We start from the raw sequence: 25,953 nt of genomic DNA, 5'->3' as shown, positions 1-25,953 counted from the left end.
ACGATCAACTAGTGAAACAGACACTTCGTTAAGTGGTTGTAAATTTGGTGCACGAGACATCTTAAAGACTGTTGAAGTCGTGAAGGGAAAACTCACAAGCTCAGGCACGAAGTGATCGAGCCATGAGAACTTGCTCGAAGATCGTGTAAAAGGGTTTTGAGAAATCTGTGTGAGATGGATTTTAGCGGGAAAATTATCCAAAAAAGTCATAAACCAATTGTGTTTTTGCCAATTTAGTTTTAAATCTTTCAATTTTACCAATTGAGTCACAAACCTTCACTTTTTGTCAATTGAGTCCATTCGGCAAATTATGATCGGAAATTGCTGACGTGGACGTCGGTTGTAGGACAACTGACACTCGCATAGATAATTTTTAATAATATTTTTTTGATTTTTTTTTGAATTTTTGAATTTTTCCTTTGGTTTCTTTTTCTATCCTTTTTTTCTGTGCCAGCTGTGAAGGCCTTACCTATGGTTGACGGGTCCACAAAGGCCTTAGGTGAGGCCATCGCAGCCTCACCGGCCATAGGCGAGGGCCCTTGCGGCCCTACCGACCATAATGGCTCTAGGCAAATACCATTCAACAAGATTTTTGGGTGCTTTGGGGAGATGCGATAATATTTCCAAAGCTCTTCAAAGGCCTTTAGCCCAAGGTAGGTCTGAAGTTATTTTGGGATGCTACATTTCCATAATGGAAATAGACTTTTTTTCCTTCCAATTTTGCCCTCGCTCAACTTTCATAATTCCGAAAATGTCTTCGAAAACCCTAACTTTTTCCTCAACCACTCACAAGCAACCAACGTGCAGCCAACGTGCCACTCGTGGGGTCTGAGTGACTTCTCCATACTCTGCCATGTCTACTTCTCATAGATGATGTGGATTGAACCATGTTTGCTTATTAAATAAATATTTATATAAGCTGAAACAGTCTCCTAAACAGTTGTGTGACTATTCAAAAAGTCAAATAGATAGATGTGTTTACTTTAGGAAATTAGGGGATGTGTCTTTGATATATCTGTTATTATATGTTGATGATATGCTGATAAAAGTTAAGAATATGTCTAATATTGATGTACTGAAGAGGCAGTTGAATACTAAGTTTGAGATGAAAGATTTAGATGGTGCAAAGAAGATATTGAGTATAGAGATTTTACGTGATAGAATTGCGGGAGTTTTATGTCTATCTTAATAGATTGAGAAGATTGTAGGACATTTTAATATGCAGTCAACGAAATCTGTGAGTACACCTTTAGCAAAGCATTTAGTTATCACCACAGACTGAGGAGAATGATGAGCATATGTCCTGTGTTTTTTATTCAAGTGCAAAAGGTAGTATTATATATGTTATGGTATGCACTAGGCCTGACATTTTACAAGTTGTGAGCGCAGTTAGTTATTACATGAAGAGTCCTAGTAAAGCTCATTAGGAAGCTGTGAAATGGATCCTTATATATTTGAAGGGGACAGCAGATGTGAGTATAGTGTACAGAAGGGATAGCAATGGTAGTGAGACCACAAAGTATGTAGATTCAGATCTCACCGGTGACTTGAATGAATGCAGCTCTTTAGCAGGGTACATGTTTACATTAGCAGGTGGTGTAGTGTGTTGGAAAGCGTCCTTATAGGACCATGTTGCTTTGTCTTCGATTGAGACAAAGTAAATGACACTGACTTTTATAGCGAGGGAGGCGATATTGCCAAAGGGTTTGTTCTCAAATATTGGGTTGGAGCATAAAAGTGTTAATATACACTATGATAATCAAGGTGCGATATATCTGGCATATAATTCGATTTTATCACGAGTGAACGCACCATATTGACACCAAATACCATTTCACTCGATATGTCTTAGCGAAGGGTATGGCTGTTGTGAGGCTAATAGCAATAGCGGAGAACTCGACATATATGATGACTACGCCTATTCCTTTGACTAAGCTCAAGCTCTGCTTGAGTTCAATTGGCGCCCGTAAGGAGCGTGTGCCTTTCATAACATTGGGAAAGTAGCATAGATGATAATTACTATGACTCGGTTATAAACGTCAAGCTAATGTGAAGAATTATTAGATTAAGTCTTGAGTTTGTATTCGTGTACAAGACCCGACGCGATTGAAGGATTTGTTTTTTTTTATTGAAGATAATATCATAGTCCAAGAGCAAAAATTGGACTCCTTTGATTGCCGAAAGATAAATAAGATAGGTAAAGGACTTTATTTGGCGGTCCAAAAGAAGGGCACAAATATTCTATAAATATTTATATAATATTTGTGGGGTCAGCATCTTTAGACTTTAGGTCAGAGGGAGGCAAAAGTAAAAAGCGTGGGTTTTGTTTCTTGCTTCTTGCCTATCGAAGCCGCACAAACAAAAAGGCGTAACAGAGTCTCGGAGACAAGCTTCCTGTTGAAGCCGCAACAATGGAGTCCTTCGAAAAACTTATAGTTCGAGCCGCACAGTGAAGGACGAGAGTGCTCTCTGTACAACGGTATGTATTTACATTTAAATTGTGTTGTTTATTTCTAAACACCGTAGGTTTATGCTTACTTTTAAGTATAAGAAATACTCAAGTATGTGACCGATTGTAATTCTGATTCGCCGATTATAATAGATTAATTGCTAATAACTCTCTATGTGGGTGTAGATATTGACACTCGAATCAAACCTATGGTATTCTTTATCTTTTCTCGTTTATTTCTCTTGTGGTTTCGCATTGACCCCAATTGCAAGATCTTGCCAATTTTCATGTTAATCTTACAACAGCTTACATGGCATCCAGATGGCAGCTTTGTTCACGGAGAGTGCAGCAAAACCATTTCTTGTAACGAGGAGAAGACATATCTTATTTATCGTTGATATATATTAATGTTTCGAGCATATGGGCATGCAAAAGGCTACATATACGCCGTACGTGGACATAAGATCCCAGAATAGCATGGATTGGTAGCTACTAATAACAGAGTAGAATTAAGAATGCAAAGATTAATTTACCACGATTAATATGTAAACAAACCAACGGAAGACTCTAAAGTAGGTATCAAACAAGTTGGGATACGTACAAATTTTGTCATAAAAGTTTATGGCTCATTTTAAAACTAATTCTATACACCAATCTTTGAAAGTGAGTGAAATTGTGCAGACATCATTTTCCACTACATTGACCTGTACTTTATCATGTCGATATGCAAGTGGGGACTTTCTTTATGTTCATACAATGCTGGAAATTTGCATTGTAACCTTTGAGTTTCTTTTTCAGCATTGACAAAATTAGCTAAATCGTGGGTTATATTTCTAGCTAGAAATTTAACTCGATGTACTTATTAAATTAATTATGCTCTCTATTATGTGAACAGTTAGAAAGCTCTCATTCTGGCTGGCTAGATTAGGGGGAATTAACGGGAACAACCCTACTTTAAAAAGTGTGTATAAAAGGTCCATTTTGCATTCTTGATTTATTTGGTCAGAAGATTGGCACTAGTGTTATGGCAGGTACTATCCATTGTAGCTAGAGTCCTCAACTAATGAAGGACCACATAAATAGTGGAAAATAAATCGACAGGGAAAAAAGTTCGTATAAATTCAATGTTAGATGCTTCAATGTCGTCAAATAATAAGGGATAAGTGCATTAGAAGTCCTAAAACTTGTTACGAAAGTACAATCGAGTTTTAAAACTTTCAAAAAGTGCAATTAAATTTTGGAACTTGTCTCGAAAATACAATGAAATCCTTAAACTTGTTACAAAAGTACAGTCGAGTTCTAAAAATTTCAAAAAGTACAATCAATGAAAGGATTTGATTGGACCAGTTTCACAAGTTTTAAACTTGATTATACTTTTTAAAAGTTTTAAGAATCAATTGCACTTTTTGAAAGTTTTAATATTCAATTGTACTTTTTGAAAGTTTTAAGATTCAATTACGCTTTCATAACATGTTTTAGAACATCCAATACACTTATCCCAATAATAAACAAATGTATCTTTGACATATTCATTACATATGACTGAAATTGATACCTCTAATCCTCTAGCTGAAGGAAACTATTCCCCAAGCCTTAGAGAGAGCCCTGGCAGACGCATCAATGTCTATAGAGATAAAGTCATGTCAAATCACAGCCTAGCTACAAAAGAAAACAGTCACTTAAAGTGGTTTATGCACTACAAATTGGAATTAATTACAATAAATTGGGAAAGATGCAAACAACTTGATCCATCATGCTGGAATTGTGGTCATTCGGAGACCACAGAAAAACCATAGAAAATTAAATTCCAATTCCACTCAAAAAAGAGTAATGCCATTGCATTTCAATGTACTGCCATTTAGTTTAAATTAGTACAACTTGTCAATATTTATTATCCAATTAAATATTTGTGCTTGGACCTATGTTTTATATTGAGAGGTAACGAGAGAGAGAGAGAGTCCACACTAGCCCATCATGCACATATGCAATGGCAGGGGCCACATGCATATATATTGAAGAGCATCTTATTTTAAAGGGTTAATACCACGAAAAACCCTAAACTGGTACACTTGTGACATATTTACCCCAAACTATTTTTTTGACCATAAAAAACCCAAAACTGGTACACCTGTGACAATTTTACCCTGAACTATTTTTTTGACCATCAAAAACCCCAAACTGGTACACCTGTGATAATTTTACCCTGAACTTACCACAAAAAACCTCAAACTGGTACATATGTGACAATTTTACCATGAATTAAAATTTTAATATTATTTTTTATTTTTTTCGAATTTTTATTTATTTTTTATTATTTTCTTTTTTTTTTTTTTCATCTTCAAACCCTGGCCGGTCGCCGGTCCGGCGACCAGCCAGAAGCGGAAGCCAGCGAGGGCCGCCCTCGCCGGCGTCTGGCGAGGGCCGCCCTCGCCGCCGTCGGGCGAGGGCCGTCCTCGCCCGCCCAGGGCAAGGGCGACCCTCGCCCGACTCGTGCGAGGGCCACCCTCGCCCGACGCCGGATCCGGCGAGGGCGACCCTCGCTCGCACGGGCGAGGGCGGCCCTCGCCGGGACGCCGGATCTGGCGAGGGCGACCCTCGCCTGCGTCGGGCGACCCTCGCCTGCGTTGGGCGAGGGCCGCCCTCGCCTGAGTCAGGCGAGGTCGCCCTTGCGCTGGGCGAGCAAGGACGGCCCTCGCCCGACGCAAGCGAGGGTCGCCCTCGCGTATCCGACGTCGAGCGAGGGCCGCCCGACGCCGGCGAGGGCCGCCGACGCGGCGAGGGCGGCCCTCGCCAGATCCGGCAGGGCGGCCCTGGCCCGATACCGGCAAGGGTCACCTCGCAGGGATCCGGGCGAGGCGGCTCTCGCCCGACGCCGGCGAGGGCGGCCTCGCGGCTTCGCCTGTGGCCGGTCGCCGGACCGGCGACCGGCCAAAGGTTGAAGGTGAAGGAAAAAAAAAGAAAAGAAAAGAAAAAAGAAAAAATTCAAAAAAATAATATTAAAAATTAGTTCGGGGTAAAATTGTCACATGTGTACCAGTTTAGGGTTTTTTGTGGTATGTTTGGGGTAAAATTGTCACAGGTGTACCAATTTAGGGTTTTTTATGGTCAAAAAATTAGTTTGGGGTAAATGTGTCACAAGTGTACTAGTTTAGGGTTTATCGTGGTATTAACCCTATTTTAAAATTGTATATGAGTCAACCTATTCGAAGCTTTAATACGTCTTAATCATGTTAAATTTAGTTTTATAGAGCTACATTGGCTGCTTTATGTCGATAATCATGTGCATAAGGAATAGAATGGGCTCCCATTGCACTAGAATCCCATGAACCAATGGGCGCACTTATAAGAATATGATATCAATAAAAAGAATTCTTCAAATAAAGAAGTGCATACGAAATCTTAATTTATTTGAGCCCATGTCAACTCCCAATAACTCCTCATTGTCCGTAGTCTCGGGTGGGATAGAAAATGATGAATTTGATACCAGCAAGTTGCCAAATTGTGGAGTCTGACAACTCTACTTCAAGGTGTGCGCTTCATGAAAGAATGGAGAAGAGAGAACATGGGGAGAGAAGTAACCGTGGAAGTGGAGTCTGACAACTCTACTTTAGTTCAGTCAATCACGTGTGAAGATCAACCTCCTTGGGACGTGGAAGTACTCATAAAAGAACGTCGGACCTCGCTTTCTTGTACGCCTTTTTTATGTTTATCCCACTGCTCTAGAACCCAAAATACTGCAGCGGATTGGGTCGCTATAAAGCTCAACTTCGCGGGACTCTTCCTCAGTATTGGGTTTCCAATCCCCCTCAATCCCTTTTAGATATTTTGTATGCCGAAACCCATTTTGGTTATGCTTTCACCTTATTTACTTAAATGAAATGGAAGGATGCATTTTCGACCAAAAAAAAAAAGTTGCGAAATTGTGAATTCATTTTCAAAGAATTTTTTGGACCTGCGCATTTTGCTTTTGTAATATTTAACATTGCTTCATCGTCATCGCCAACAAAAATGCACTTTGAGCATATATTTTCATATCTCGAGAAGCCTAGCTAGCCAGTATAATGAGCCACTGCATTTTCATCTTTAATTGGCCAAATTGTTTCGTATACCTAACATTTTCTATTAAGAATAGTGGTCGCATTCCTCCGCTATGGGAAGTGGAACCATTATGAATGAGCGATGTTAGGAACACCTAAAATTCACTAAAATTTGTGAACCAAATCAATTGGTCATCAAGACAAGTGGTAATTGGGCTCGTCGATCTCGCTCAAGATTTGAATTCGAATCACCACATTTGAACCATTCGATCGTAGCCACCTCCGGGAGCATTGGAGCAATAAAGGAGTGTGTCTTTAATAATTATCCGGTGCATATATAAGTAGTAATAATCTGAAATTGTTCCAATTATTCAATTTATAGAGATAGATGGATATCGTGTGAGAAAATATTAAACGTGTTGTGTACTTAAAATTTATTCTTATTTGGACCCTCTTGACAGAGAATAATCTGCTTTTTCTAATCCTCCTCTCTTTCCTCCCCATCACCATCCAATAATAAAGACCTCCCCACTTGCCTATTCCTCCTAATCATGCCAAACAACCGATCCACACCCAATGAAAGGTATGGACCTTCACGATGAGATTTCTTCTCAGTACGCACTCTCACCCCAAGACTCGGCCAGGCTTAAATCCATCATCCAAACCCACCATGCTCTCGGCACGGCAGCAGCGGCCCCGAACACGTGCGCATCCCTCATAGCACGGCGCATTGGTGCACCGGCCCACGCCGTGTGGCCCTTGGTGCACGACTTCACGAGCCCTCAGAGGTACAAGCACTTCATCAAGAGCTGCCACATGAAGGAAGGAGACGGCGGGGTCAGGAGCGTGCGTGACGTCGTGGTGATCTCGGGGTTGCCAGCCTCGACGAGCGTGGAGAGACTGGAGGTTCTCAAAGACGAGAGGCGCGTGCTGAGCTTTAGGGTCATCGGAGGTGACCATCGGCTTCACGACTACCATTCGGTGACCTCGGTGAACGAGGTGACGACGATTGAAGAAGAGAGGAAGGTCGTGACTTTGGTTTTGGAGTCTTGCGTTGTGCAAATCCCCCAAGGAAACACTTGTGAAGACGCCAAGTTGTTCGCTGACACTATAGTGAAGTTGAACATGCAGAAGCTTGAAGTAGTAGTCATGGCTTCTTTGAATAAAGAGAAAATGAAGGAGGACATGCATGATGGTGATGAAAAGTGCTGATGATGACTCTTGATGATGATGAACGTCCGATTGCGTGAAGAGATTGCTTGTAAATGTAAATGAAGGTGCTGATTGATGCTGCTAATTATGTATGTGAATCGCTGTAAGTTACACGTTAATTATGCGTATTGCGTACCATTTTGAAGCCTCTAGTTGCTATGCATTATATAGTAAATTATGTAAATCGGGGTGATGCGTGCCTTCTAGGTTTTTCTTCCTCTTTTTTCTCATATTCTTTTGGGGGTAAATTTGATTTGGTTGTCTTGTTACTTCTCCTAAAATGTTCTCAAGAAAAAGCAGAAATTGAAGCTTCAACATATTGATCAGAGTTCAGTGAATGAAGACTGGCGATATTTATGAACCTAGAAATGATGTTATATACGTCGGATTTAATGGGATATTGCTTGGTTGACATTATTGTATCTCTAGTTTGCTATCTTGGCATCTTGCCCATGATCGAGTTTAAATCATAAAGGAATTTAGAAATGGTTACGGAGAATGTTTCGTATTATTTTCTCAGTTCAATCTTCAGTTTTTTTTGCTTTTGTTTTTTGAATTTTACTTTCCACAAATCATAATTAGGAATCGAAATGGAGACATTTCTTGCGTCTTTCAGTGTTCGTAAAGCTCGGCTTATTTGGTATATCAACATCTGATTTTGAAGAAGGTAATTTCTCTAAGTTAACCTCCAACAAATATACTTCCACTCTTACTCGTGCACAAAATGTAATGAGACTGTTAAGTTAGGCTGGCAATTCGTCGGCGGCGGAGTGCGGAGGGAGTGTTAAGTCAAGACCGGCCCACGAGGTATTACATGAGTTTAGGGTTTACCTACTTAAAGTGGACTTAATTACACTTTGTGTGATGCACGTTTAAATACTTCCTCAGCATATTGAGTGAAAGCATTAAGAGAAGGCTATATCTTCCTTCATTTCTAGTTAAGGAAACTCTCTTCAAGCGGTTAAGTTTGCATGTGGGTGTCTACATAATGTCCATAGCTGGTAATCCACCAATTAGATGAGAAAGAATGACGGAGGCAAATACAGACTTTTACGAATAACATCTATTGCGATTTTTCTCGATAGGAATTACTGGCGAATATGCATGACACGAATTAAAAATAGAGAAATGAAAAAATAATTGAGCATCTTATGCCAAAAACACAAAATGCATGTTAATCGCGATGTACTGTAGTAAAAGGAAGAGGAGGTTTTACATATAGTGACCGAGCAAGTATGCAGGGTAGGACGACGTTGGTTTTAATTTTCATTTTTAAATAAGCAAACAACGTCGTTTTGACATCCTTCGAAGAGAAGATAAGCATGTGTCAAGTTACGGGCAAAGTTTATATGTTTTTGACTAGCAATGAACATTCTTTAGTTAGATCCACACTAACTATAAGCTATTCACATTGCCCAAACAACCTTTGCTTTCATTCAATTTGCTAGTAAAAAAAATGAAATAAAATTTTCAACAAGATTTTCATGTATAGCCTTTCCAAAATCATGTTATTTCCTTGTATGGCATCCTCCAATATGGGCGATAAGAACTTGGAAAAGATTGAAGTGTAAACTTTATGGGCCAAGGGCTTTGTGATGAGCAAGCCATGCTTCTTGGGTTTCAGGCTCTCGTTGTCTTACAGCAAACAGGAAACTCAGATTTGAAAATGAGTGCACTGATTCAGATGCCTCGCGAACTTGGTTTGGCTTCTTTTCTTCTCTCTTTCTTTTCAAAGCCCTACTTTTTCTATAATGTCTTGGATGAAGACTGATACAACCCCGTTAGTTTATCCGAAAATCGACGATCAGAAAGTTATTTTCCTAATCTTGATCGTTTCTTATGGCTTAGTGTAAGCCGTCGAAACTAGAAAAATCACCATTCGAATTATGGATTTTTGACAAAACAAACGAAGTCCATGTCGTGTAAAATTCCAAACGCTGAAATTCACTTCCATGGTCCTTACCACCACCGGCTCGCCGATGGCTGAGCTCGAGTCATTAGCTCAGTGGTCTCACTCAAGCCCTTTAGAGACTGTAGTCGAATCGTACATGGGGGACTTAGGTCAAGCGAGGCCGATTTGATTCTCGATAACTACGATTGTGTCGCCCACCGGCTAGATCTTGGTCTAAGTTTGCCCTAGAAGATCACACGCCAGTGCTCAGCAAACAAACCTATGTTCCCATTGACGAGATCCTACGTCTCCGACGGCCAAAATCAATTTCCAATGGTTGGTGACTCGACCGACCAACCGTGGCTCTCAATAGTTGAAAAACGGTCTCGAGCAAATGGACCTGGGTCCCAACGATTGTTCCATGTAAAAGCATGCCAAAACTTTTAAATCTCAACATTCGAATAAAAGAGGAGAGCAATATTTTCCTCCAACCCTGATTGAATGGAATTCCTGTCAACGATTCCTTTTATTGGATACTATCCACATGCAAATTTAATCAAATTTAAATGCGAACAATACTCATACCTATAACCCACCAATCATAAGTATGAGTAGAGGGAGTTTCCTTCCTCCCTTCGTCATTAAAAAACAACGGCCCCGAAAGAAAATAGATTGTGATTAAAATGAAGAAAGGATTTCGACTCGGAAATAATTAATTAAAGTTTCTGCGAACGATTGATAAACATGCTCGAGAAAATTAGTTGAAAATCCTCTCATCCGTCTTAGCAGGTTGTAAAGTTTGATCTGAGATTGTGCAACAAACATATGATAATATACTCGTTGACGTGCCCCGATTGGGTCCCTTAGAAAACCGATGGAAACGATACGAACAAGCATCGATGGGATAAGAATACTAGGAGTGCCATAACTTTCGTACGGCGTTCACTTATATGCTATAACTTTTTTTCCGCTTACTTGAGTGCCACAAATTTGAAAAAACGATCACTTAAGTGCCATCGACGATTTGCCTCGCCGAAAAATCCAACGTGGACATCGGTCGTCCTACATGGCATCGTCGCCACTGACGTGGATAATTAATTTAAAAAATTCAAAAAAAAAAGAATCCACGTCGAGATGGAAAATTAATAAAAAAATCCATGCAGGACAATTTGCGAGGAATGGCACTTAAATGATCGATTTTACTCCGATGTAGCACTCAAGTGAGCGTTGTACAAAAGTTATGGCACTTCTGTTGTCCTTATCCAAAACATTTTTATTTATAAGCGAAAAAGTTGGGGAGGGCCAATCAATGTAATTCCTTTTGAACTTGAGCATAAGGGTCCCACGTAAACAAATACCTTACATTAATTAATTCTTTATATAACAAATTAATAGAAGTATTTACCATATTTATAAAACTACGTACTTCTCATGAATGAGGCTCATTACATAGAAAATCCAAAATATATTTTAATTTTCAACAAAGATAGAAATTAAAATATCATCAAAACAATTATTATGTACTAATACATAAGTAGTATTAATGATAAATTATATCATTCGACTCTCCTTTTTCTCAACCACCATACGACCCTTGATTCTAGAAACTCATCAAACTTTCTCATTATTTTACTCGCTTCAACAAATATTATTAAGTAGGTTAGGTTTAACATTTAAATGAGTAATTATGTGAAAAAAATAAACGCATAAAGGCCTTTTTCCATCCATTTTTTGACTTTCGACGCCCCCTATTACCTTAAACTAACCATAATATCTCTTGCAGGTTCGGATTTAATATTATTTCTTACCTTCCTTTTCTTTTCTTTCTTTGGAAATTCTGATGCATTTAGAATTGACAAAAAATATGTATTTGCCAATGATTGGATTGGATTGTCTTATAATGCAATTACAATTATCATAATTTTCTTATCAATAACTAATTATTCCACTTAATAAGCCATACTTTTAAGTTTTGTCAATGTAGTTATAAACTTTTGAGCAATTTTTCAATGTAGTCTTTCACGCTAATTGCCACAAAAAAATGCCAACATGGCGTTAGTCATGGCCGGCCATCCTAAGTGGAAAGTTAGGATGGCAATTTGTTGATTTCCACGTCGCAATTTGCAACGGCAATTGACAAGAAAGGCTGCGTTTAAATATCGTGCAAATGTATAGGACTATATTGACTAAATTGAAAAGTCAAAACTGAATTGACATCCATACAATAGGTTTAAGACTAAATTGATAATTTTCCCAAATATTTAAATAATGACTCCTTCAATGGACACATGTATAAGAATTTTTTAGATAAGTATACTAGGAGTGCCATAACTTTTGTACGGCGCTCATTTGAGAGCCACAAATTTGAAAAATCGATCACTTAAGTGCCATTAGCGATTTGCCTCACCGGAGAATCTGACGTGGCATCGGCGGCGTTGACGTGGACAATTAATAAAACAAATAAAAAAAAAAATCCATGTCGGCATGGGAAATTAATAAAAAAAATTCACGTATGAGGGTTTGCCAGAAATAACACTCAAATGATCGATTTTACTTCGATGTGGTACTTAAGTGAGCGAAAAAAAAGTTATGGCACTCAAGTGTGCGCCATACAAAAGTTATGGCACTTCTATTATTCTTATCCCGAGCATCGATCGATCCTCAACTGAACATCAACCAACCTCAATTCTTTCAATTTTATATTTGTTAGATAGTTGTTCAATTTTTTTCCTCTTTATACTTGTTCCTATTTGACTAGAGCCCAAGGCCACGGCCTCGCGGACCGCGGGTGAGGCTAAAGAAAGAAAAAAGGAAGATAATAATTCAAAAAATGATAATAAATTCAAAAAAATATTAAAATTTGTCACGTTAGTGTCAACCGTGCAATGTAGGATGGTCGGCATCCACATCAGCGATTTTCAGTCTAAATTGGTCAGATAGACTCAATTATCAAAAAGTGAAAAGGTTAAATATTCAATTGACAAAATTGAAAAGTTTAGGATTGAATTGGCAAAAGTGCAATTGATTTAGGACTTTTTGGATAATTTTCCCTGTATCCAGCTACTAACAGGAATCAATATTTCCTTACCCAAAAAAAAAAAAAACAAGAATCAATATTATGTTTATATGTCTATAACCTAGGTAATGGAGATTGTCCATTTATGAAAACGATAGGTCCGTCTAATTTTCTTGTCATAATAGATCGTATCATGCCGTCTATTATAAGGAAATCAAAAGACGTAATTTAACTATATTTGGGTGAAGCAAACGTGCATATACTTAGTATATTTGTCTTCTTACCTGATATACCAAGATCCAGTTACTCTGGAAATTGGTGGCTTCAATTAGCAAATGTCGACATAGGATATTGGGCCAAAGAAATATTTACTTCTTTAACCACAAGTGTTGATGGGGTAACTTGGGGCAGAGAGATAGTCAACATGGAACCTAATGGTCATCACACGACAACACAAGTTAAAACTAAACCAGAAGACAAGAATTTCCATATATTTGATGATAAAAAGATAAGGAGTACAGGAGCCTATTTACAAGCTTTACAAATTAACTATCTACAGCAACAAAATATTGCACAATCAATCACAAAGATATCAGAGTATTATAGATATCCAGGATACGGTGAATATATCTAGAATTTATAGATATCTGAAATATCGTATACAATCTAAGATAATCTAAATATATTTAATATTCCTCTCAAACTCAATATTAGAAAGTCCAACTCAAAAGTTTAAACTATTAGATAGAGGGACACCATATAATATAAAATAATTAGGATTTGTTGTTGGTTAAGCGACGTGGGACAATCCGTCAACGATATAAATGGGGAGCGGCCACTTTCCTTCCGAAGGATTCTGGAAATCGTCCTATTTCCACGACCTTTAATATGCTGATGCCAATTTGATGAACAGGGATGCAGATAATGCCGTAAGGATGGCGAGAACCCTGAGTGCTATGATTTGCCTATGATTTGCGGACCATGGGCAAGTCAACAGGGCCAATTTCTTTTGCGATGGTCTTGGGTTTTCAGCTTAGTGTTTGGAGCAGCAAATAGCGCCTAAGCCATAGAACTGACCTCCCTAGCGCTTCCTTTATGTCCAGAAGTTACGGTTCATTTCTGGAACTACGATCACATTGGTTTCGGATGTATTGTCGGGTTGGGATATTTCAGCTGATTAGCTAGCGATAATTTGAATATTGCGGGTTTCCACGGGGGCCTTGGGAAGTTCATGTCTTAGCACATCTCCCTTAAGAGATGGCATATTATATCTAGAATGTTAAGCTTGTCATTTTATTTTTCTTCCATGATTCAGCATATGAGGGGGTAGATTCTCGGCAGAGGCTTTGCAGCTTTGGCTATTTTTGGCTGCATCTTTGTGTATTGGTTTTAGCAATGTTATGTATTGTGAACATAATTGTTTGGTTACTGGAGTTTCATTACCATTTCTGAAGAAAGAATGAATTGAGAGTTCTTTCCCCTTTGCCAACGGAGCAATCACTCATTACTATTACCATATATATAAAATATATATGTATAAATACTTGCCATTAATTTGATATTTTGTTGGCAATGAGAATTTTTTACGCAGTATCAAAATTGACTTGCTTTTTCTACTTATGTTTCCATTTGTGTAAGGTTAAGGATAAATTGCCAATGCATATCTCTTTTCAATTACCAAATCTTTAACATTTCCTTTCACATGCAGAAGCCTAATCCATACTTGCCAAAAGAAGAATCATCTTCTTCCTTGTGGAAACGGTGATCCACGGCATGCTATTAATGATGATTACTAGGATTCAGGTTTAAGGTCTACCAAACCAACCATTTGGTAAGATGCATTCATGGACTTACCATTGCCATTGTAGAACCGACCAGAGTGTTTTTTGAAAATGTTCTTCCTTATATACATATAAATCATATGTTGCTACAGAGTTGTTAGGTTTGAGGTCTACGAAACTAATTATTTGGAAGGATGCATTGCGGCAAACGTCCACGAATGCATCCTTCCAAAGAATTGGTTTCGATGATAAGTATTATCAATATCATAAGTGATGGGTGTGCTTGAGCAAGAATCCTGTTATAAACAAAGTTACAGGTTTCGATAAGCCTAAATGAGCTGTAAAAACCATTGAGGTTATTCCTAAACTCTACATGTTGCTATTTCACTTTTTTTTCTCTCTTTTAAATATATTTTTTTGCTAAGATAATGTATGAGAACTTATTGCAGAGTTATGACACCAGTGAAGTGATCGACTGTATTGACATCTTCAAGTTAATGTGTGGAATCCAACATATGTGTCCAGAATTAAGTCTCTCAAATTTGGCCCATCAACGCCCCACCCCCCAGGAATTTTACACTATGGAGGCCGGATAAAAAGTAAGAACTTCGAATGATCTAATCCGAATATTTTAGCATGATTTGCATTCTAAGTTTTTCCTATAGGTTGGTACAGGTACCACTACCAGCAATGAGGCAAGAATTTCATATATTGGTTCGCGAGTTCTTAACTCTTTTAAGCTCTTACAATTTACCAAACTTTCACAAACATATCAAACATTGGTGTGCTTTTCTTGGGTGGACTTTAGAGTGATGGCTATCAAAACACTAGCTGATACGGTCTCGAATGCCCTGGATTCGTACAAACAGATAACAAGATTGATTGCGGTGCTTTGATTCTGCCAGTTTCCATATATGGTGGATAGCAGTATAACATAACTATAGACATAAGGAAGGCAATGGAACAATCTATTAGGTAAATATATATGGGATATTTTCGAGTCTTCTGTCTTTTAACAAAAATATTTCAGAATGTTCTTGGACATTGGTGGCTGCGTATTGGGGATATGGATGAAGGATACCTGCCCGGAGAAATCTTCACTACTCTAGATGGCTGCGCCTGATGTAATTAGTTTGGGCGGGGAGACAATTCATAGAGAAATGGATGGTCATCATACGTCAACTCAAATGGGGAGCAGTCATTTTCCCTGTGAAGGGTTTGAAAAGGCGCCCTTTTTCCGAAATCTTAAATTCGTCGACAACGGATTCATTGAGAGAGACCCGGAGAATCTTAAGACGTATGAATGCTACGACTTACTACTCAACATGGACCCGCGCAGTATAGTTGGTGTCGATTTCTATTATGAGGCTCCGAATTTTCAGCTCAATATATGAAATAGTGAACATATGTAACATGCCTTTTTTTTTGTTTGCTAATAAAAATGGCTCTGTCTAATGTTTGGTAGTGAGTACACCAGTGCTTTTGAAGGAAGTACTGCTAGGTGGTTTTATGTAATTAATGTTGTTAAGGTCATTTATGAACTGGTGACCATTTTGAAAAGAGCGTACTTTACCATAATTGCACTCTTTGATTACAGCTCCTTGTTTTGCCTTAAGAAGAAGTGTTCACTATGGACAAGGTGTAGTCTATACTTAAGTGTTACATTTACTACAGCTAATTAACTATTAGATGTAAAATTGATTAAAAGGCTAAAAAAATATGATAAGATATGGCGATACTCTTGTATGGAAGTTAAGCTAACTTCATTTGTTGAAGGAAATTAAGGAATATTCTAGCGGGGCTCGGGAAACCTTTGGAGATTGGCCCGGTTTTCTCGGATCGTACACGGTTTTTTATTCATGGGAATTTCCGAAACTGTGACATATGTGCAGAAAAGCATTAATGATTACGATCTTTATTTCAATAGCAAATCCTTTTTATATGTTTATGTGCAAAAATGTAATTCTTTTCTACTTCTGTCCACGCCACGTGTTTAAATGATTTGACTCGATGCAGCTCAGACTTTCTATTAAATGGCAGTGTAGCTCGTTATAACATTTGGACTTTTTGTTGGAATGAATTTATATGGTCATCTTACAGAAAAAAGATAAATATATGACCTAGAACCAAATAGGAATATGACCTCTAATGTGTTTTAGAAGAATTCGTTAACATGATCACTGATGCCGTCGTGTGTTGTTTTGTGCTTTTACAAGGCAAAGATGATTTGTTTTTTTGGCTTCTGCTAAAATTAAATATATTATCTAAATCAGAAGTATACTATGAAATTTTCGGGTGCATTAAAGTAAAGAATCAAGGTGTATAATCCATAAAACCCAGGTTAAGCATAAAATAAAAAATAAAAGCTAATCTTCGTCTTTTTTATTTTTTCCAAACAAAAAGTTTCGGACTTGTAATAAGTTTGGACTTGCCGCCTTATGAATAAAGTCTTCTTCAAATCACGAGATTCGATTCTTATTTATTTTATCGGCCGAGTTTATCGTATAACAAGTGCCTCAGAAAGTACGCGAAACTTTTAAAGATACGAAGAGTGTGTATGTTGCACGGAAAACTCAACATTTGTACAACATTTTTCAAAAATGATCGGTTATATCGCTAAGGAAAATTAATCTAATGGAAAATATGTACATTATCGGAAAAAAAATGAATACCTAACTATTTTCGTGAAAATATCTTTTATTTATTCATTTTTATAAAACAATGGAAATTATTTTTTGAATCTTGAGTTTTTCGTAAAACAATACACCCGAAGTGTCTTTCACTCAAAATAACCTAAAAAGACGCTACTGGTATTTATCCATTACGCGTAGATTCACATGGAATGGTACAAATTAATCAAGTCCAATGTCCGAAAATGTAAAAAAAATAAAAAATATATATGAATAAATAAATAAATAAAAAAGAAAGAAAGTCGAGGCATGCAGAGAAGGAGGAATTATTACAAAGTGCCGGGGGGGGGGGGGGGGTGGTGGGGCCCGCCTCTTGCCCACGACACGTGGCTTCCTCACTCACCCACCACCACTCACTCAGCGGGAGGCGTGAACAGATCTCATCCCGTCCCAGTGCGCGAGGCGTGCGCTCCAGTACGGCGCGAGCGCAGTGCTCCCTCGGCCGACGGGGTTGCGCCACGTGTCGCCGCCGACCCACTGGGCCCCGGCCAATCCGGAGCTCGCGATCCTTTCCCCCTTCCCCCCGCTCGTCCCTGGTCCGTCCGATCGGGATACTCCGACGGCTGCGATGAGACGTGTCGGGGATCCTTCGACGGCCCCGATCCCCGTCCAGGAATTCGCGGGGAAAATGATCCCTTTTGCTTCAAGTGGGGCGCGCTTTGCTTTGTTGGCACGCAAGCTTTTCTTCCCCCCGCTCCTGGCTCGGCGGCTCCCCCCCGGCGTGCGGCTCGATCGCCATTTCAGCGGCGACTGAGCTTCAGGAACCGTCGGCTCGGCTCGGGCCGAGCCGAGCCGAGCCACAAAGCCGATGGTCCGGCCGTCGTCGGTGATTATTGATGCGACCCAGACTTTCCTAAAGTGAGACGAGTGATCGAGTGCGCTAAGGAAAAGGTTATACGACCGTTTTGGTCCAAATTAGCTGCTAAACCACGAAATAATTATATGGCTTGGAGTCGAATTAGGTAGAAATTTCATGCGCGGCCCCGTTTTTCACGACTATCGCGACGTCGAGTCATTTGTGTTTGCGACATTTCTTTCACGTACTTTCAATGCAATTTCATCTACGATTCAATAAAAAAGATTAATTAGAGGATATCGTTTCATCCACTCCTGCGGGACCGTGAAAATCTCTTCAAATAAGCACTTAAAAACCAGCGCCCACCTCATGAGCCAACTTTTTCCTTTATCATCGGACGACGCGTGGCTGTCGAATGAGATTAGAAAATCAACGGTCTTAAAAAAGAGTCCACATTTAAAATAGTGTGGTCCAGATTAACGAGCCGGGGCAGATGCCCTAGCACATTAAAATAAGATGTTCGAGGCCAAAAAAATATTTGAGACGTGATGATAGATGAAGGGCTTGATCGAAACACAGGCCATCATCATTCGAAGTTTTGACATTTCTTCCCCGGGAATAATTGCGGAGCCTCAGTGCGCAAGCGAACAAAAGCCCCGTTTTGTGCCATTCTTGGAGGATCTAAAGCTTTAAAGCCGCAAGAGAATCATTTCCCACCCCCTAAACCGTTTTTGTTCTTCGATCAAATATTACTTTAAGGTCGGCTTTGCTTTCTTGATTAGCGCATGTGTGTCGCTGTCCAGATCGATGCAGAAAGCCCTCGCTTTTCGCCATCTTTCAAGAATATAATAAGTTCCATCGTTCTCTCTCAGAGAGAGAGAGAGACGCTTCTATTTCAAGGCACTGACTTGTGTCTCTCACGCGGAAATGGGAGCTTGATCGTCCTCTCTGTCTCTCTCTCTCTCTCTCTCTCTGACCAAGACTTCTCAGAAGGGCTTCTCTTGTCGCCTGCAACGTCTGTCTGTGTCCAGAAACCAGTAGCTTCTTCGTATCTCGCTGTTTTCTTCTTCTTCTTCTTCTTCTTCCTCTTCTTCTTCCTTTTTGGAGTTTTTGTGGAGTTCTTGAATCGTCTTGCTTGGGATCAGGGTGCTGACTGCTGGGTACTTGGTAGTGCTTTCGGTGGGTTTGAGGATTTCCGCGGTTTTGATTATCGGGGGGAGGTTTGGATCTTGATTTTCTTGCTGATATTTTTGTGGTGTTTTCTTCCTGATGAGAGTCCGTATGTGAATCCGCTGTCTGAACGAGGAAAAAAGATCTGTCTTCCTCTTGTCCCCTTGCCAACTTCTGCCTTTACACTTTCGAGGCTTCACACCGCGACTTGAAAAAAGAAGCTCACGACCTTCTTCACGGATCCCCCAAAACCCTATCTCAAATTCTGTGCACTCCAATCCCAATATCTTCCCCTCTTCAGCTTGAACCTAACCGGGCCAAGATTCAGTTTCGCGCATGCCCTTTGAGCTCTAGCTCACAGATTCGCTCTCAAAATCGAGTCTTTTTGGCCTCAGAACCACGGATTTCGACCCTTTTCGGTGCCCAGAACTCTGAGAACTTGAACTTGTTTTCTTTTGGTAAGTCTCGCTCGGAAAGGAGGTGAGAAGATGCAGCCAGACCCGTCATCACTGTTCCAACCCACGACGAGGCCTCAATTCCCAGAGCAAGAGCAGCTGAAATGCCCTCGCTGCGATTCCACCAACACCAAGTTCTGCTACTACAACAACTACAACCTCTCGCAGCCGCGCCACTTCTGCAAGGGCTGCCGTCGCTACTGGACCAAAGGCGGCGCCCTCCGCAACATCCCCGTGGGCGGCGGCACCCGGAAGGCCACCAAACGGGCCTCCTCCAAGTCCAAGCGTCACAATGCGGGGTCCGGTTCGGATGCGGGCGCGGATCACCCGCAGGCCCCTGGGTCGAGCCAGTCCCAGAATCTGACTGCCGAAGAAGCGTCGCAATCTCCGCCGAGCTTTGTCGGGCCGGCACTGGATCTGGATCCGGCCAGGATTTACGGCATGCCGGCCGACCTGGAAAGGAGGATGCTTGATGTGTCCGGAACCTTCAGCTCGCTCCTGGGGACGAGTGGGCAATTCATGAGCATCTTGGAGGGTCCCAATCTAAACGCCCCGGGAGCGAGCATGGTGCCGTTCGGTGGGCTCGGGGACGAAGAGAAACCGGGCAATGTCCACGCCCCGGGGCCGGCTCGCGATCCGGGCGCCACAGATGGTCCCGACAATTTCATGGACATCCAGAACGGGGATTCGGGTTGCTGGACCGGAGGGAGCGGATGGCCCGATCTCGCGATCTATACCCCCGGCTCAAGTTTTCACCGATAGAGAGAGATAGGGAGATTACTAAATTTGGTCGATTCTCTATTCCTTTTGCTTTCCCTCTTCCCCTCATTTATCTTCATGGTGACGATTTTCCTGGCATCGGAATGTAGATGAGAAAACGGAAGGCACATTACACACCTCAGTATATACCACTAAAACATATATCCATAGGTATGCTTGGTCTTGGTTTCTGTCTTAGCCACTTTTGTGCTGGATCTATGTTGTCCAAAACTCACTCATGTGTAACTAAATTACAAACTATAGTAGGCTTGTGCTGTAGGGTGTGTCTTGCACTTGTTAGTGTTGACTTTTTACCGGGGAGAGAGTGCTGTGAATCCATTGCAAGAGAGGAATGCAGCATTTGGCATTGCTTCTGTGCTTGCTCTTCAGAAGTTCATGAATCATTTTGTAATGTGGGTGATGATGATTTGAGATGATGAGGCATGTTCTGACTGAGATGATGAGAGCGGGTGAAGAGATATGGTGGGGTGGCAACAAGAGTCTTGGTTCTAGTTGAATGGATTTGCGGTTTTGTCTTGTAAAGCGTGGACAAAAGCTAGTCGTGATCTCACTGGATATTATTTTATTACCCGGAAGTTTCTATCTTTGTCGCCTCTTTTTTCCTGTAAAGTAATGGCCGAATCGTCCACTCCCTTTCAACTTCCAAAAGAAGTCAAAGTGCAATTTGTTTTTTAGTGCTGGAAGAAGAAGGTGCTATGGGATCGCTCTTCTTCTCGTTAGATATATGATGATACTTCTTCTGTGCTTCGACGATATAGATGATTGGCTTGTATGAAATTCCTCCTGAAGAAATGTGGGAGGGACAGGGATCGAATGACAAGCTTCCCGGAGCTGCGATGAGTAGTAATAAGATATTCGACAAACTCCGTACTTGTTTCGGGTAATGCCTAATCGGGAGGCCCGTGCGGGCTCGGGTGAGCCAAGATAGCAAGCCGGGGCTAGAGAGGGAATTGCCTACTTAAGTTCGTCTATTTCGCCTTCCGGCCCGTTTGGTAATCTATTGATGTGGTAACGTGTTGAAACTTTTTAGAAGCTGTCCATTGAGTTTCGAGTTGTCGAGGTTTACTTACGAGAGTGGTGCAAAATGAGTTGAGCATGCCTGGCGAAGAGGGTTACTAAATCCGGTTTATTTACCAGGCAGGAAGGCCTGACTTTCTTCTTTTTGGCATGATTGCTTTCTATCTTATTTCAAAAAGTAGATTGGCAATCTTCATTCCGCTCCCGTCTTTCCTTTAATTTTGTCGGAACAAGTTTGAATGTTGGCAGTCTCTTTTCTACTTACCTGTCTTTACTCCTCAACATCATTTAATTCAGATGGTTGAATTTCGAGACGTGCTTCAAATTAATCATAGGCTTTGTTAAGATAGGTAAACAAACAGCACTCCCCTTTTGGAGAATCGTATATGAGAATTTCATCTCGTGCAGCTCAAACACAAAACCCTAAATATTGCTTTGGTTACAAGGGATATAAGAAAGCTTCATCAAGTCTGTGATAGCGATAGCTATAGTGAATGAACCTGATTTTTCATCCCCATGGAAGAGCCACCCATCTTGGCCTCTTCAAAAAAGGAAGTGATCTTTGCTGCGAGAGTTACTTTGAATGGAAACCCTAATGAAATCCCAATGAGACAATACAATCCTTCTCAATTTCAAGCAATCTTTTCAAGACAAAGGGTCATAGTCATACCGCTACTACTGTTCTAATAGTTATCGATTCTCATCCGACGAGAACGGAACTACCTTTAGAGTAGAGCTAAATGTGGCGTTTATGCCTTTCGAGTAGACAATTCCTAGCGTCAAGCTAACAAACTAAGATTCGCACACAGGTGTTCGTGAAAAAAGAAAGAAGAGTAAGCGACTCTAAAGAATTCGATTCTTAGAAAGGCGGATTCTCCATAGTTGATAGCTGAATTTCTTCTTTAATCGATTTATCTCCTGGTAATCCCTAAGTAAAAGGATAAGGAAAAGTGAGACTTTAAGACTTTGTCGTGGTGGAAGTTTGTGGAGTAGTTGCTTTAGTTGTTTGGCATGACCAAAGTTTAACCCGTGCTTGGCTCTTTCCTCGTGATGTAACAGTAACTCGAGATAGAATATCTCAAGAGAATAAAACTCTTTGCCTATTTTTAGGCGGTATCATAGAAAGCACTACTTCCGATTTGAATCATCTCATGTAATCAAGTGCATTTCTTTTATTTTGCACCTAAGAGTGATTGGACATGTTAATACGAAATTTTGGCGGACGAATCAATCAACGACACCTGTTTTTTTTATATCCATGTAAGACCCCGTCTTGCCTGAAGAACTCGACGGGCGATCCTTTGTCCCTATCAAGCCCACGGTAAAACCCTCGATAAAACCATGGGCAATTTGATAGGAATCCTCTAGATACATGAACCTGAATTACACGTGTGGTCAACAGGAAAAACATCTTCAATCCATCGGCCTATTACTCAAAGGAAGGAATAATTGTCCAGAAAGTCTTAAATCTATTGCACGACGGTTAATTCAATCCTCGACGTTTCAATTTGACCAATTTAGTCCTAAACCTTTTGACGATATGTCGATTTTGGCAAGAAATCATCCACATTGATGCTCACCATCTTACGTGGAGTGGCTGGTGCTTGCGTGGATAAGTTTTGCAATTTTTTAAAATTTTTCTAATTTTTTTTCTTTTTGTCTTTCCCTTTTCTTTCCTTTTTCTTTGTTCTTTTTTTTTTCTTATTCCCTCTGTTGGTTCGTGGCCTTGGTGATTGCCGGCAGAGGTCGCCAGCCATAGGAATAAGAAAAAAGAAAAAGAAAAAGAAAAGAAAGGACAAGAAGAAAAATGGAAAAAGGGAAAAATTTCAGAAAAATTAAAAAATAGTCCATATAGTACTGGTTGTGCCACGTAGGACGGCCGGCGTCCACATCAGCGGTTTCCTGTCAGAATTGGCCGAAAAGACTACATTGGCAAATCTGTAAAAGGTTTATGACTAAATTGAAAAGTTTAGAATTGAATTGGCCGTCGAAGAATATATTTATGACTTTGTGAACAATTTTACCCTCAAAGTAGACAAGCAAGTTACAAGGGAGGGTGCATTTGAACCAGCCTGGTTGCAATAACCCAACGTATTCAAGATCGCCATAACCCGCATAAGGACAAAAAACTTGCTAGTTCCCTTTGCCGACAAGTAAGTCAGCCTATAATTACACATTTTTAAGCTGCGTTTGGTTGTCTGAATTTCTAGCCAAGATAAGATTGGATAGGATAGGATATGAAATCCAAAAGATTTGTTATAACCTATCTACTATTTGGTGAATCACAGTAATAAAGCCAGATATTTTTACATATTACTATATTTATTATTTGTTATGAACGTCATATCAGTGTAAATGAACCTAAAAATTGCACAAATTGACATGATAAAAATTTCTCACCACACTCTTACCTACTTCTTTTTTATTTGCTCATTTTTTTATTATTTTTCCCTCTCTTTTTTAATTCTTTTTTCCACTTCCATCATTCTCTAATAAAAATTTATCAAATAGTAAACTATAGTAATATACCTAAAATATGTAGTAAATATAAATACTAAATTTATATATATATGAAATTTATATCATAAGAAAGAAAAAAAATCGAATATATAAATACAAATAAGAATAAATAAAAACGAAATTGTTGTTATTTTTTTGTTATTTTGAATTTTTATATTAAATTTCAAATATTATTGATATTCATAGATTATTTTAATTTTATCAGTTTAACAAGTTTGTTATTTGAGAAAAATAACTTTGATGTGAATATTAGAAATCCTATCCACCTTTATCTCACCTCCTCCATGGGATAATTTTATCCGGGCTATATCTTTCCTATATCCGACTTTATCCTGTCTTGAGTAGGCGCCAAACACGGGATATGATAAATTTTATTCTATCCTGAATTTTATCCCGACTACCAAACGTAGCCTTAAGAGTCCATGTACACTGCTTTGTCACCTATTCAATTCGAGCTCTATCACTATTTCCTCACGCTCACTTACTGACTTAACTATTGGAGGGCCGATACGAGTTGCGAATCCGGATGCCCTAAACATTAGTAACTATGAGCATGGGTCGGATTCAACTTTGTGGATCTTGTCCCAACAGGAGAGGCAAGTTAGACTTCTATGCATGGTTTAGGTGGAAGAGATATTGGGACCGTTTGTGCCATTTTTTCCGAAAAATCGCGGGCAAATGGTTCCGATTCAAGTCAGACTATTAAACCACTAGGGGTTTACCCCAGTGGCCACCCTTCTCACTTGAGAAGGGGGAGATGGGGAGTTCGAATCCCCACCTTCGCAGGGGGTAGGGGTGGGGCCGCGTAGTTTAAGATGTGGGTTTCGACGCCCACGCCCTGCAAGAGGTAGGGCGCAAGTCTGAGTGTGTATCGTGAGTGAGAGATAGAGTAGGACCGATAAAAAAAAAAACAGACTATTTGACTTTTGAGTGGATTTTGCTTTGGCTGCGAACGACTGCTGGGAGGGCAGAGAATTGCGACTTTTACTTCCTTCTCCAATAAATGAGGAGGGGTCTGCGTCAACGAGGACGTGAATGGATTGGCCTTTCCAACCACACTATTTCCCAATCGAAACAGTAACATATATTAAAGACATATGATCTTATAATTGCTCGCTGGACAATTGAATACTCGAGAACTGCGAATCGCTTCGAGAAAGTATACACTTCTTGTACGGTACGTGTTGCCGATGACTTGCTACCGCAAAATTGAATCACATTCCGACTTCGAGGATGTAATTCGAAAAGTGGGTTTGGTCTTGCTCTCTCTCAAACTTTCCTAAGCTACCCCGGATATTGTTATAGCTCTCTATTTCTTCCATATTCTTATGTGATACGATAAGTGATATTGTAGTGACTCGTAAAAGATGTTATGATAGGATATTTTTATGATTTCATAATAAGGGCGCGAGGCACAGATTAGTATGCCTACTTAAATGTGATTAAACTCATGCTAATAGAGGCCAGTTGTTTCTGGAAAAAAGGTAAAATTGGAGATCAATGTGCTTTTAATCCTCCCATGTGAGCCTACCCTGCTGGTCACAGGCCCAGTCCAACATGCTCTAAAACTCTCCAGAATTTTTGGCCCAGGCCAACTCTCACTTCTCGATATTCGATTAGATTTTTTTTATGGAAAAATGACACATTGTACATGAACTTTGGTTATATATGTAATGTGGTCCATGAAATTTTAATTTTTTTTAATGAGACCCCTAAATTTTTTGGTACATGTTCAATTTAGGACTTGAATTATATGAAAATATTCAATGTTGTCCCGAACATTGAACATTTTCATATAATTCATGGTCTAAATTGAATATCTACTAAAAATTCATTGACCATATTGAACAAATTAAAAGTTTTGGGGCCATATTGCACATCTGGCCAAAGTTCGAAGACCACATTAATCAAATTAAAAGTTCATAGACCATATTATACGTTTGACCGAAGTTCGGGAACCATTTGTGTGATTACCCCATTTTTTTTTCATAGCCTCGATGCCCTACCTAATGGGGCAAATTATACTATAATGGAGAAATTAAAATACGAGTTAATTAATTCTAAAAAAAATATATCCAAACTGATAAATGATAAATTATAAAAGCTGAATTTACGAGATATTTCTACAGTTATATAGTA

At 39.8% G+C, this 25,953-nt stretch overlaps 1 protein-coding gene and 1 pseudogene across 1 annotated transcript; both read left to right on the top strand.

The window, feature by feature from the left end:
* The first annotated feature begins 7,071 nt into the window (after positions 1-7,071).
* Positions 7,072-7,679, top strand: LOC115684109 (abscisic acid receptor PYL3-like; annotated as a pseudogene).
* Positions 7,680-18,803: 11,124 nt separating this feature from the next.
* Positions 18,804-20,951, top strand: LOC115684106 (dof zinc finger protein DOF3.1-like). Its single transcript, XM_030608809.2, has one exon. The coding sequence runs from the start codon at positions 19,531-19,533 to the stop codon at positions 20,257-20,259; it is 729 nt and encodes a 242-aa protein (XP_030464669.1). The 5' UTR covers positions 18,804-19,530; the 3' UTR covers positions 20,260-20,951.
* The last annotated feature ends 5,002 nt before the right edge of the window (positions 20,952-25,953 follow it).

The sequence above is a fragment of the Syzygium oleosum genome, unplaced genomic scaffold (assembly GCF_021117445.2).
Source record: "Syzygium oleosum isolate NSW1041296 unplaced genomic scaffold, Sole_v2.1 Sole_v2.20, whole genome shotgun sequence".
Lineage (NCBI taxonomy): Eukaryota > Viridiplantae > Streptophyta > Magnoliopsida > Myrtales > Myrtaceae > Syzygium > Syzygium oleosum.
This window is presented reverse-complemented; position numbering and strand designations above follow the sequence as displayed.